Genomic DNA, 14,397 nt, shown 5'->3' with positions numbered 1-14,397 from the left:
AATGTTTCTCAAATCTCTCTACATACCAGACCAGACATAGGATGGGACAAACTCCCAGGGCACAAAGTGAAACTTTATGTTAATTTTGTTCATCTTGTCCACATGGGAAGAGCATTCAATGAGTTAATGGCACCAGGGCTGTGGTCAGCTTGAAAATTAGATTTCTGTGTGTGAAGTAATTCATTATTTAGACATTTAAGAACTGGCTCACCCTTACCTCAACACTTTAATCCTGCAGCTTTGCAGTTGACACAAAATTGAGTTCCACACCATTCAAATTTGAAGGTCAAACTAAGACTTCCAGTTTTCTAGAGCCACAGTTATTCTCTCAGGGGCCTCTCTTCCACTGATGTCACAGCGGCAAGGAAGTGTGTTGTATCTTCTTTTCTAAAATCCCAGAAATGTATTGTATTTTTATTGTTATAAAAACTTTGAAAATAAAAGAAAAAAAGTGGGAGTTTCTAATTTAATCTATTGCTGACACCTAGTGCTGGAACTCTGCAATATTCAACTAGCTGCTCCAAATTTTTTTCTAAAAAAATTAACAGGATTTATACAGTACCAGCCTTTTAAAGCATTCAGGCACCAGTTCTTATTAATGACTAAGAACTCAATGTTTAGGCAATTTCTTTCTAGTCTCAATTTTGGTTACCTGCTGGGGAAGTTCCTGAAAGCACATGAAGGCCCAAGTAAATCTGAATTTCCCTTTCTGTAAGTTGTGAACATACAGGATAAACCCCTTGGAAGTTGAGTCAGATGGGACTGAAATCTGCAATGTTTTCATAACCATACTTTCAACAATTGAAGAATCCTCAAGTACACATTAAGGGTTTATACTAAACAGGTGAAATTTAGCCTGCATGGAACTATTGTAAACTACCATGTGCAAAAAAGAATGAACTAGTAAATGGGGGAGGGGGAAATGACTTCTTTTTATCCCCAGCTTTATTGAGATATAATTAGCACAGAACACTGTGTAAAGGTAACGTGTGCAATGAGGTAATTCCATATATGGATATATTGTGAAATGGTGACCACAGTAAGGTTAGTTAACGCATCTGCACCTCACTTACTTACCTTGTTTGTGTGTATGTGTGGTGAGAACATCTAAGATTTACTCTTAGAAACTTTCAAGTACACAATACAGTATCGTTAACTATAGTTGCAAGGCTGTGCATTCCAACTCTAGAATGTATTCATCTTATAACTGAAAGTTTGAACACTGACCACCTTCACTCATTTCCCCCATACACTTCCCCTGGCAATCACCAATTTACTGTTTCTGTGAGGTTTTTGGTTTTTTGAATCTACATATGTGTGAGGTCGTACCATATTTGTCTTTCTCTGTTTGACTTCTTTTTCACCTAGCATAATGCCCTCTAGGTTTATACATGTTGCACAAATGTCAGTATTTCCTTCATTTTTTGTGGCTGAGCAGTCTTTTATTTTACACATATTAAATAAAAAACATAAAATATGTATAAATATGAATAATACTTAGTGGATATTTGAACTAGCCTGGTAGTTTCAAATGAATGATATTCATTTGAAATGAATAATTATCTGAGAGGCATGTCTTTCATGTCTTTAGCTTTCTAAAGTTCAAACCTGATCATAATCACCGTTCATTAAACACATGCCAGGCATTTAGGTAATTTTTTCTTACTTAATCATCACAACACCTAACTAAGGTAAATGCTATTTTCCCCTTTACACATGAGGAAAGGGAAAGCCAACGAAGGTTAAGTAACTTGCCCCAGGTCATACAAGTAGCACAGCCAATATTAGAACTTAGGCCTGGATTCTGATTCCCTTTTTGCTCAGGGCAGTACTGCTCCACCTTCGAGAAACCACCTTCCATGACTTCCTACAGCCTCCAGAGCAAAAGCCAAACCCCTCAGTTTACTACATAAGGCTTCTCTTTATCTGCGAATGGCCCCTACTACCCTGTCGGGCCTCGATGCCTACAGGCAAATCACTGACTCCCCAAATCCTCCCCTGATGCCCTACAGAAGTCTTTCAGAGCATCGTGGCCATGTCTCTATCATGGCTTTCACCACACTTTAATATAAATATTGACTTCATTGTCTGTGTTCCTCAAATGGCCACGCACTCTTTAGGGGACTCTGTCTTAACCGTCTTTTTATTCCCACCATCTAACAAAGGACTTGGCATGGAGTAGGAATTCAACTAATGTGTGTTGAGTGAATGAGTGAATAGATTAATGAATTTTGATCAGGGAAGGTCTAACTACAAAGTCCTACCACTTTTTAGAACAGTGTGCTTAAAGTGTGCTCCTAGGATCAGCAGCAGCCGTGTCATCCAGGAATCTAGACGTGCAAATTATTGGCCCTGCCCTGGAGTTGGAAACTCTGGGACTGAGACCCAGCCATCTGTAATGTAACAACACCTCCAGGTGACTCAGATGCATGGAAATGAAGAGTATGATTAAACACCAGATTAAAATTTTCAATAAACATGCAGATATAAACAATAAAAAGATCCTGGTTATTATTAAAACTAATTCCTTACATTTATTTAGTACTTGATGAATTAGAAAAGGCTTTTTTCCTAACTGCTACCTTTGGAGTTAAAAAAGAAATGAAAAGGGAAAATGATTAAGGAGTTCAGATCTGTTTTAGGTACATACCTATTTGGTAGGCCTCTGAGTTCCAAGGAACTAGCTCTCTGAGCTGTCACATCTGGAAAACAAGAGTTTTGTGTTTCCAGAGGAGAGTTTGCATGGCCGGGCTGGGGTAGCGGCCTGCATGGTGAGCAGTCCTTCTGGTGAAATCCCATTGGGTGGATGAAGGATTCCAGGTGGGCAAGGTTAAATGTGATTAAATACTAATTGGAAAGCTAAAGGTACGGGGGAAAAGACATACTCAGGCACTGAGGGGTACATGAGCATTTTAAGCACTTTACACAGACATGAAGATTCGGTAAGTAAAAGCAGCAGCTTGCCAAATTATATGACCCCATTCTTAGTTTAAAAAGTATTATTTCATTCTCAGAGAAAAAAAATATGTGAATGGCATTAAAATATAATGGTGATTTTTTCCTTTGGCTAGTGGGATGGCCTTTAGTTTTTTTTTTCAAAATATTTTACCAAAGCATTTTTTAATAATGAGGAAAAGATAACAAAGGTATAAAATGGATTCTGTGTGTACCCGGCGGGTACTGACATGCAGAACTGACAGGTGGTGTAGCCGGAGGCAAGATTTTAAAAAGAAGATTGGAATCTTTGAGGCTGGAAAGAACCCAGGACAATCTGATAGCAAGAGGCCTCCTGAAAACACTGAAATAAGAAGAGGCAATGCTCTGCTGAAGATTTCTGTAGGCAAAGACCAAAGACACTACCGACTCAGCCTTCTGCAGTTTAACTCAAAGGCAACTTCAAGCAAAAGAGAAGAGCCTGCAAGGTGGATAGAACATGGCTTGGTCTTTCCCCCTACCCCCACCCCAACCCCCACCACCCAGGACCTGGAAAGTGGAGGGTTCAATTATCGAGAAGAGTTAATAACTCCAGCAATCACAACGAAAGGAAGTATAAACTAAAAGCAAGGAATAAGAGAAATGAACAACTAGTGCCTGAAGCAAACTGTTTAGCACTTAAAACCTGTGCCAAGCTAATTGCATAAAAATGAGATTATGTACCTGTAACTTACATATACTGCATACAGTTTATACTCTTAAGATTTCTTGGCTGTGGTAAAAATCGGCTGTATTCTTGAAAATGGTTGCCCCAGCAATAGTTACTTTGGAGTAGAGATTCATACAGAATTAAAGCAAAAGTTCTAAATCTCAAGGGCACACTCTTGGGAGAAGTGACTCCTCCTCCCGACTTTGAGCCTTGGGAGTGGAAAGTTATTATTTGCGCAGTTACATTTATTGAGCAGTTAGTGATTGGAAGGCTAAGAGCTTTTAATGGATTGACTCATTTATTCTTCAGAGGAGTCCTATGAGTTAGATACTGCTATTATGTCCAGCTTTACAAATAAGGGAATCGAGATCTAGCTGGCAAAGGGCAATGTTAGGACTGTCTGACTTTGACACCCAAATTCCTTCTGTAACACTAGCCTGCATTTGTTAGTCTGGAAAATACCCTAAAGCAAGTAACAATAGTTATAAAATACTACAATTAATAATGCCTAGGGCAAGGTTATAAAGAAACAGATGCGTTCCTGAGTTGGTCACACTGCACTCACAGGAAATGTGAATTACTGTGATCTTTTTGAAGGACAATTTGGTAATGTTTATGAGAAGAATTTTAATGCAAGTACACTGTTTCCATTACTGAGCTACTGGAAATTCACCCTAAACATTAAACTGGCAAGAACACATGCAAGATGTTCAGTGCAAAGAACTAGAAGCAACCAGCATTGTTTAATAGGAAACTGGTTAACTAATTCATGGTTCAGCCATTTAAAAAAGCTGAAGTGGGTCCATATGTTCTGAAATGGAAAAATCACCAAGATATGGTAAGTGGAAAAAGCAAAGTGCAGAATGGTGTGTGTAGTAAGATTACTTTTGTAGTAACGTAAAAGGATACACATGGAAGATGGATTGATAGCTATACTAGCATATAAACATTTTGCCCCAAAAGGAAACACAAAAAACCTTTAACAATAGCCTTTCAACAAAAAGCCTTTCAACCTTTGGAAAGAGTAACTGAGTTACTATTTTTGTGCCATTTAGAGATACTTGGACTTGTAAAGTTTTGTTTTCTTCATGTTCACTGTTGTTTTTTTTTAAAAGAAAAACATTTTATTAAATCTTGAAAAAAAAACCTAATAGCTAGCATTTATTGAAGTTTCATAATGAGCAAGGGACTGTGCTAAGCATTTTGCATATAATAATTCATTATAGTCTCACATTTAATGATTAGCTCCATTTTCGAGGTAAGGCATTTGAGGATCAGGTGAAATCACTTGCTTGAGGTCCCACAGCTAGGAAGTGGGGGAACTGCTATTTTAAATGCTTGGTCCCCTCAATTTGGAGCCCTTGACTCGCAACTGCCAGACTGTGCTCTTGTCACTGGTCTTTATATTCTCACTGCCTAATAAAAGTAAACTGGTGAGCAACTGGAGTCTAATGAGATAATGTATGTGAAAATACTTTTCTAAGTATAGAGATGTTTGGAGAGGACAGGAGGAGCAGGAGGAGGGAGTTTAAATGGGCCAGGCCTGTCCACTGACCCCTAGACAGTTAGGATATTGGGTTTGGTTTGGTTTTGAGGAAAGGATGATCAACAAATTTTTTTTCTCCTTTAAAATATTATGAAATTATATTTACTCCTTTTTTTCCCCCAAGAATACCTGATTACTGTTTTAAAATTAAAATGCCACATGGAAATGAAAATCCTTTCACAATATCCTTCACTAATAATTAATGACTTTCAGGTTTTAATGGCTATATAACTACATGTTGCACCACTCCCACATATTTTACACAAATGGGGGCAACTACATATTTGTCCCTGGTAGCTCAGTGGTAAAGAATCTGCGTGCAATGCAGAAAGTGAAGGAGATGCGGGTTCAATCCCTGGGTTGGGGAGATCTCCTGGAGGAGGGCATGACAACCCACTCCAGTATTCTTGCCTAGAGAACCCCATGGACAGAGGAGCCTGGTGGGTTACAAGTCCATAGGGTCAAAAAGAGTCAGACACAACAGAAGCGACTGAGCACACATGTATTTGTTCAGTATCTTGCTTTTTCTTCATCCTTACAATATATCTTGGCCATCTTTTCATATCAGCATTTACCAATACACTTTTCTCTTTTTAATAGTATCCTATTTTTTGAGTGTGTACACACATTATTTTTTAAATCATCTATTGAAGGATGTTTAAGTTACTTCCAATTGTTTACTTTCCTAAACACTGTAATGAATACCCTTCCTAAGAAAGTTTAGAAGGATCTTCGGGCTGTGTGACATTTGTCAACTCTGTAGTCGATGAGAGTGACCCAAACAGACTCTGCAGCGAAGGGAGGAGTATGTTTCATTGAGTAGAGAAACAAACAATTCTCTACAAAATACTGTAGTCAACAAGTTCAGAGATATTAGAGTTGTCAACAGGTGAAGCCACCTTAGCAAGAGGCGCACCCTGTTTTGACAGTTTAGTAACAGCAGAGACTTGAGGCGATTACTCAGGACTGATTGTGAGCTCAGAAGAATTTCCCTGTGGATCCCCCACCCCCAGACTGTCTGGAAACAGACAAGGATGGGCAGCAGAGCTCCAAATCAGGCAACAGCACGTGCGAGAGCAGCAGTGACTTATGAGGAAACTCATAATTCATAGACCAAACCTCTTCCAGCAGAGGGCAGTGCCTCAGATATCAGGCGGGACTCGGGCCAGCTGGAGCCAGAGCTGGAGACTTCGCGGGACAGATTACACCAGCCCTAGGCGGAGAAGAAACTGAACTGAACTGTCCTTTGGATACTGTAAGTGACATTGGGGAGAACTCAGGGAGAGACACGAGGACTTCACACTAATTTGCTTGTTTCCTAATATCTAACAATTGGGGCTTGGTAATCTCTTTTTATACAGCTGGGCCATCAGGGCTTGCAAGGGGGATTTGAGGTCATTTTTAACTCCACTGGCTACTGACTCTTTCAGGTTTCTGGGTGCATGCCCGAGTCAAAAACGGAGTGACGTGCCTAAAATATAACCTAGGCATCTGACCCCGGGGCTCTGTGGATGTGACATAAAGTCTGCAAGTAGAAAGCAGAGGGAAAGACATGTAAGAAGTAACAATTTTATCTAAAAATAGAAACTAAGTGTGTTTAACCTTAGAGTCCTTTGATTTGAATTTCAAAGATATGAAGGATGGTCATTAAAACAAACTTTAACTTGGGAGAGCCAGTCATGCAAATTGCTGTGCCTTACAAGATAATGAAAAGAGTTAGTCTGCTGGCCTAAACAATTGCCAATCCACGCTTCCCTGCTGCGTAGCGGTTGGAATCAAAAAAGAGGCAAAACTGAGTTAGAGTACCTTAAAGTCTACTTCTAATCCTGTTGTTTTTTGAGCCTGGCGATAAAAAAGAAAGGAGCGACTCTGGCATTTGCTGGTGGAGACAAGGCAGATTTGCCAGGTGATAAAGTACCCTGTGTGTGTGTGTGTTCAATTATTTGTCAGCACGGCTAAAGAAAACACACCACAGAGGAAATCAGAACCATTAGTGAAGTCGAAGGTTAGTTTGCACGCGTTCCTTCGAAAAATACCAAGTGGAAGGAAGACCAGCAAAGAGAATCCACTTTCTTGGCTGTTTTATTTCCCCTGCCGCCTCTAGTCCGGGAATGTTTGGCTTGTGCTCCGGGTCGTCAGATCCGCCACGAGCTGATCGAGTCTTCAGGCCGGGCTGGGGGCCGCTGAGACGCGGAGGGGTTTCCGCGAGGTCGGGGTGGGACTGTCCGCAGCATCAGCAGCACAAACAGCAGCTGCGGGCGGCCGGACGGAAAAAGGAGACTCCGGAGGTCCCAAGAGAGGTCCTTTGCCAAGGCCGTAGCCCCGACCCGAAACCGTCCCCGCCGTCTCGCCCAGCAGGGCGCGGCCCCAGCGCCACCCGGCTCGCCCCGGAGAGGTGGGACTTTCCCCACCGGAAGTGATCCCGTCCAGTCTCGGGGAACTGGGGCACCTCAACCAGTGTGTCAGGGAAACCCTTCCGGGTGTGTGCTGGGGGGGTGGGGTGGGGGGGGTGAGAAAAAAAAGAGGTGGGTTCGCTTGGAGTCCCAGCGGCCGCCGCCGCCGCCGGACGGCCCCCGCCCCTTTCCCCTCTGCGAGCTGCAGCGCAGGGGAGGCGGTGAGACGGAGGAACCGGCCTCTCGCCATGGCCTTGGCGTGACAGAGTTTCCCGGGCGGCCGGGCGGGTGCGGACGGCAGGGTAAGCGGCGGCGGTGGCGGCCGGGTCCGGGTGGGAGCCGCGGGAGGCGGCCGGCCGGGCTGCCCGGCTGGGGCGGGGGTCAGACTGGTAACGCGCGCCCTCTCCCCCCCCACCCCCCGCTTCACAGGCCGGACGACACCCGCGGGAGCCGCGGCCCAGAGACCCGCCCGGGCGACAGTGACTGGAGCGGAGACCACAGGCCCGGGCCGGCTCGGCAGCGCGAGCAGGAAGCGGGGTCCCTGGGTCCCTTTGTGTGAAGGGCGAAGGAGGGGTGCGGGGCAGCCCCCGGCCGCGGGCTCCTTGGACGCCTGTCCTCCCGCGGGGGCCCCCGTCGGTCCTGCGGCGTTCCCCCCCCGCCAACTTCCCTTCGGGGGGCGCGTCTCGCCTCCCCCCGCCCTCCTCCGGGCTGCTCAGGGCTCGCCCTTTCCCCACGCCCCCTGCCTGGGCTTCAGTTCCTATAGGAAGGGCATTACCATCCCATCCCCACCCACCCCGACACTTCGCTCTTTCCCCTCCCCCTCCTTTAACTTCCTCTTCTTCCCCCGTCGGGCCCTGGGCTCCTCTGCACTCTCCTCCCGGGTTCGCAGATTTCCGCCCACGTTCCGCCTCTCCGAGCAGCGCCGCAGCGAGCGGGGTGTTATTTTTCCCTCCCTTTGGTAGGAGTTGGTGAAGGTGAGACTCAATGAGGGAATACAAGGTAGTGGTGTTAGGGAGCGGAGGGGTTGGCAAATCCGCCCTGACTGTGCAGTTTGTCACTGGGACTTTCATTGAGAAATATGACCCCACCATTGAAGATTTCTACCGCAAAGAGATCGAAGTGGACTCTTCCCCGTCCGTGCTGGAAATTCTGGACACCGCAGGAACTGAGCAGTTTGCTTCCATGAGAGATCTCTACATCAAAAACGGCCAAGGTTTCATCCTGGTTTACAGTCTGGTTAATCAGCAGTCTTTTCAGGTAACCAAACCAAGTCTTATGATTTGTAAGAAGGGGGTGTGGTAATCCTACATTTACTTCTGGTTTGCTTGCACCGTGCGTAAATGACTGTTTTGCTTTTGAAAGTTAGACATGGCGCATTTTTGAGGTTACTGCTGGCACGGAAAAGTATCCAGTTGTTTCTGTAGAGAGGACTAAAGTCGCAACCGTCAACAAATGTTTTAAAGTTATTTTTAAGTGAAAGAGAAGTGAAAAAAGAAATGTCAGCTTGTGTATGTTTAGCCTGGACTGTAGCCTTCTTAAAGTTGCTTGTTCAAGTCCACAAGGCTTCGTTAAGGTACTCAAGCAAACAACATTTAAAAGATAATCTCGGGCAAATAGAGCACTTTGTAAGGAAAATTATTTGGAGACGATTATCTGTTCCACAGATAAATTCCTCTGCGTCTGCTTCGCCCTCCCCGTTTCTGTTCTCACCCAAGTCTCTCAACCAGATTTCTAAATCTTAGGGCTGCGAGATGATGAACCCAAGACCTGCCTTCTAGGCACTCTACTTACTTGGAGCGTGTGAAGGGAAGTTAGTAATTGAAAAGACTAGTATCTAAAATTAATAATAAACAAAAATCTAGAATGACTTTTTTTTTCAGTTCAGCCAAATTGATTCTGATAACATTGACTATATTTATAGAAAATATGTGAATCTGGGAACACTGAACAAGTGCAGATTTTTAACCCCCCGGCTAGGTGGTGGTCCAGTTTCTCTGGAAAAATCTGTCGTGTCCTTCACTGGGAGACAGACTGGAGGTTTAACATTATTTTAAGAGATGCAATAAATGTTGCTATTTATTCCTTGAAAATAAATAACCTTGTATTGACTCACTATATTGACCTTCATTGATTTAGGAAATGGATAGTTTTTCTGCATTTAAAGGTATGCACTTAATGTTGCTTACTTAAGAGACATTAAGTGCTTTAGCCAAGCCGTTGTGCTAATTTCACTTTTCTTAGTATTTTATCTTAAAATGAACTTTCCCAGTGACCTGATGTAGCAACTTCAGGGTTTTTTTTTTTTTTCTTTTAAAGATAAGTAATGGGTAAATTAATCAAAGTTGTTGTGATCAGACTAAAGTTCACTTTATGCAGACTTAAATTCCAAAGCACAACTGTTATAAAAGCATTTTTCTCCAGAAAGTACCAATGTGCTAAAGGTGCTATTTGACAGGCGTTTTCTTTCTACAGGATCCTTGGGACATTTGTTATTCTATTAGCTGACTCTCTTCAGGCTGGCAGTCTTTTGAAGGGTTTTTCATAAGATATCCATTATAGCTACTTCTTTTATACACATATATAGGGAGTGAAAAACTGCCATTATTTCAGTAGATACTTAAACTCTTTTAAGCCCAAATACCATCAATTTGGATTCTCAGCTGAACTTGTTTCTATAAGGACACAGGGGAAGGAAGCTTAACTGAGAAGACTGAATTGATACGTGATCCAACAAAATTGTTGCAACTATCAACTGTATGTTCTTGTAAATTTTCAGTCCCTTCTTTTTCCTTCATCCTGCATGTAAATACTGTGTCCTGTAACTGTTCAGATTAAGCACATGTGTTATATTTAAGTCAAACTTTTCAACTTAGTTACAAAAAATTTCAAGAAGTGCAATGTATTAGTAAATTACACTAACTATACAATTATTACATTGCGTTAAATCGATACTACCCCTTGAAAATTGACCCTCCTCGAGAATTGCTAAGGCTCTTATGTTTTGTAATTAGTTGTAATTGCTTAGAAAAAGTCATATATACGAGGGAGAAAATTCACATAATATACCCGAACATAGGCAAAGGAAAATTTGACTTCTTCCGGCCCAAATCCGCCTCCCCTCCCCGGCATTGTCCCTCCCAGGAGCTGCTCACTAGTGTACAGTAATTTTTAATACTGAAGGGTATTTTAAGGATCAGGGCATACCATTACATTTAAAACGAAACACTGAAGTGTGTTTGGTCTTCTAGGCACAAGGCCGTATTTTTCTTCCCACCTAAAACACTTTCTCTGAAGCGCTCTTGCTAAATGGCTAGGAATGCATCTGTGCTGGGGTAACAGGTGTTACCAGGAGTTATGACAAGCTGGCAGGTTTGAGGACATGGCCAAACACCCTTTTGGATTCATCATATTTGGGGATTTGCTTTTGAAATCAGTGTCGACTGAGGGAAAGAAGTTAGTAAATGATTCCTAAAGTTACTGTTCAACCTACGTTTTACATTCTTGACAAAGCCAGCAGGTAGGGCCTGTGGAAATTATCTATTCCTACTTCAACGGAGAAAGTGACATTTTCTCCATTTGGGTGTGTGGTTTTATTGTGGATTCAGCTTTCTCTACTCACTGAGGGATGACCTCTTGGGATATTGTAATATCTCTTTTATGGTTATGCAAACAGCATAATTTATTTTTTTCTTTCTCTTTGTGATTGTTTACATAGGATATCAAGCCAATGAGAGATCAGATTGTCAGAGTGAAGAGATATGAAAAAGTCCCACTGATCCTAGTAGGAAATAAAGTGGATCTGGAACCAGAAAGAGAGGTTATGTCTTCAGAAGGCAGAGCTCTGGCTCAAGAATGGGGCTGTCCTTTCATGGAGACATCGGCAAAAAGTAAATCAATGGTGGATGAACTTTTTGCTGAGATCGTCAGGCAAATGAACTATTCTTCCCTACCCGAGAAGCAAGATCAATGTTGTACAACTTGCGTTGTCCAGTAAAAAATAAAAAGATAACCTCAATCATGGCCATACCGAGCAGGTTAGTTGTTGATGGAACCTTATGTTTTTGATCAAGTATAACAAAAAGCTGAATATTAATACACATGCTACCTTAAATTTCTTTATTTAAAAAAAAATTTCCCTTAGCACAAAATAATCAACATTCAATATAGATAATTGAAAAAGAGACAGGTCAGTAAAATGAAGGTAAGAAATTGTCTGTACTCCCAATACCAAGATTTGTTTTTTAAAGTGAGTTTACTGTTCTCTCTCTGATCTGTAACATTCCTTTGGGGTGGGGTGAGTTAAAGGATAATTTTCCCTGTTTGGGTGATTTAGCATTCAGAGTGCATGGGAGAACATCCAGTAATAACTTGAGAAGATGATTAGTTTTGTGTTTTCTGTGCTTTTCTATCACAAGCTGGAGAGCTGCTTTAATTGAAATCATCAATTTACTAATCACCCAAGTGCTAGATTTAGCAGAACGATTATTTAATCAAGTTCACATGTATGTTACACTGGAGGGACTTAAGTGACCTCTGATAATAACAAACTATAGTGCCACAATGTACCTTGACTCATTATGAATAATATGGTCCAGATGAGAAACTGGTGAAATCATCTGCAATGTGTTTAGAATGGGCAATCCCAAGCCTAGGAAACATATTCAGCTTAATAAATAATGGAGTTAATAAGAACAAGGGCAAAATCTTCAAACCTCTCATCGGGCTAAATAACTTAATAAAAAAGGTGGTTTTTATTTTTATTTTTTTTGCTTTTTTTAAAAAAGGTGTTTTTTAAATGAATGCATTTTTTGAAAAGTAAGGTTCTGTAAAACTTATCGATCATTTAAAATAAGATAACTTTATTCACATCATGGTCTTTTAATCTAGATTGTAATTGGGCAGATAGTCTCACCTAGACAATAATACCTAGATAATAAGACAACCAATATCCTGGATGACTGAGAAACTGCAGAAAATGCCAGACTAGCCGGACAATATCAGGAATGGAATTGATTGTTTTGAGCCAAGACTGACCTCAAGTCTAAGAGGCAGTGTTGCAAATGGCAACAGCCATTTCAGATCGCAGAAATGATTCCTAATCAAAGGTCTGGCTTTATATGTGCTCCCTGGAGAAAAGACTAACGGTCCCTAATTTATCTTTTCAGACAAGATTTCCTGTCAGCTAGTGTCATCTTTGAAAATGAAGGATGACAACAGTGCTTTATTCAAAATGCTTTCACTCATCAAGTTTTGAGCATACCAGAATGTGATGAGAACACATTTGTTGTCTCATACCTCGCTCCATCTGTTATCATATAGCGTCACTCTGCTGACTGTAGCCCAGTGTATGTTTTGTTGATAGCATCATACTTGCAATATAGTTTTTTGAGGCAGTATGTAGGTGATTGAGTCCAGTGTTCTTGTTTCCACAGTGTCTCTTCTTAAATCTCAAGCCAGCTTCAAGTTTGAACATGTTGTGTGTGGTATTGCATCTTTACCATTATGTTCTACTTCTCTGACATTTTTAACCAGGCAAATAACATGTTGTATGCATTTTAGTTTTATCATCTTTATAAAAAATTAACCAGCTCCCGCAAAACATTCCCAGTTTTTTCCCCATAATTATTGCAGACAGCTATTGGAAGGAAACAATAAAATGGATTTCATACATGTGGAGGGCCACTGTCTTAGTCAAGTTGGCAAATGAATGATGTATAAAGCTATTTTTAAAGCTTTCTTAACAAAAAAAAAAGCTTTCTTATTCTGAGTTATTTCTGAGTTTATTTCATTTTGCAGCTTTTGTGATCTAAATTACTTTTAATCTGTTTGATTACCTACAGGAATGATTAAATAGACTTTTTAATATCTCAAGCAAACTATGTTTATATTTGTTGACTAAAATACTAAAATCAGAAAATAATAGTGTCAATAATTGCTTCTTTTATAATATTGGGTTAAGTTTCCTGGGTAGTTTTTGTTTGGTTTTTATAAGCAGAACACACAATGAAAGGTGTGAGCCTTGAAATAAAATATCTAATCAGCTGGATTTCTGAAAATGTTAACAGGTTGTCTGTCCCCTGACCAAGATCTCTTTGAACAAGACACACGATATGCAGTGGGGTTTTTTGCTATCAAATATGATTGAACTGATGTGGTTAGGTATCTGTAATCAGAGGTCCATAAAGGTTGTGGCTGTTCTTGCTTACTGTTTATTTTTAAAAAGTAGGAGATGGATTCTGAGTCCTGTAGCTTGAGTCACAGAGCTCTGAGGTCCATCAGTCCCAGATCTAGATTGAAGATAAAACTTGGACAAGTAAAGGTGACTTGAGAAATGTTTGTCTTTAATCTTTAGAAGAGAACCTTGTCCACATTAGAGACAGTAAGACTCAGATAAGTCAGAAGGACTGTGATTGTTGTAAATAGTTTTCTCTTTAATTGAAAGGGAAAGTTTATTAATGCTCTAAGAATTACTTCTGATAATACCTCACATTTATTTCTTATCACCCTTCAATTGGAGTCACCAGTCTCTTGCCCGACACCTGTTTATCTGCATGTCTCCCAGGATGGTTTCCCCACCTTTCACCCTCCCATTGGCGGTAATCTTAGTGTAAGTTTGGAAGCAGTGCCAGATTCCTTACATGCTACTTTCATGGCTGGCTTCCTTACTGACCCGAGGAGCCTGCCATCAAGTGCTTTGAAGGACTTCATTACTGTGATACAGTGTTGCAGCCTTATCTTGATTTTGTTAACTATATCATAGCTCCTTTCTATTGATGTGAAGAATTGACATTTGGCTGTTGTGATATACTGTTGTT

General features: G+C 41.2%; 2 protein-coding genes across 2 annotated transcripts in view; both read left to right on the top strand.

Moving 5' to 3' along the window:
* LOC133052608 (collagen alpha-1(III) chain-like) overlaps window positions 1–8,544 on the top strand; it is a 32,797-nt gene extending 24,253 nt beyond the window's left edge. Inside the window, exons 2-3 of the mRNA XM_061137538.1 lie at window positions 7,399–7,884; window positions 8,012–8,544. Coding sequence (XP_060993521.1) covers window positions 7,399–7,884; window positions 8,012–8,544 — 1,019 coding nt within the window. The remainder of the gene's footprint in view (window positions 1–7,398; window positions 7,885–8,011) is intronic.
* Window positions 8,437–11,616, top strand: RAP2C (RAP2C, member of RAS oncogene family). Its single transcript, XM_061137485.1, has 2 exons — window positions 8,437–8,839; window positions 11,298–11,616. Exons 1-2 carry the CDS (start codon window positions 8,567–8,569, stop codon window positions 11,574–11,576), a joined length of 552 nt encoding a protein of 183 aa, XP_060993468.1. The 5' UTR covers window positions 8,437–8,566; the 3' UTR covers window positions 11,577–11,616.
* The last annotated feature ends 2,781 nt before the right edge of the window (window positions 11,617–14,397 follow it).

Source organism: Dama dama, chromosome X (genome assembly GCF_033118175.1).
Source record: "Dama dama isolate Ldn47 chromosome X, ASM3311817v1, whole genome shotgun sequence".
Taxonomy (NCBI): domain Eukaryota; kingdom Metazoa; phylum Chordata; class Mammalia; order Artiodactyla; family Cervidae; genus Dama; species Dama dama.
The sequence above is the reverse complement of the archived record's forward strand: the minus strand, read 5'-3'. Positions and strand labels throughout refer to the sequence as shown.

Excerpts from the sequence above, each read along its gene's own strand:
- RAP2C (XM_061137485.1), top strand. The coding sequence starts at position 8,567 with ATGAGGGAATACAAGGTAGTGGTGTTAGGGAGCGGAGGGGTTGGCAAA. Across the intron at positions 8,840-11,297 it reads TTAATCAGCAGTCTTTTCAG|GATATCAAGCCAATGAGAGA; the intron begins GTAACCAAACCA and ends TTGTTTACATAG.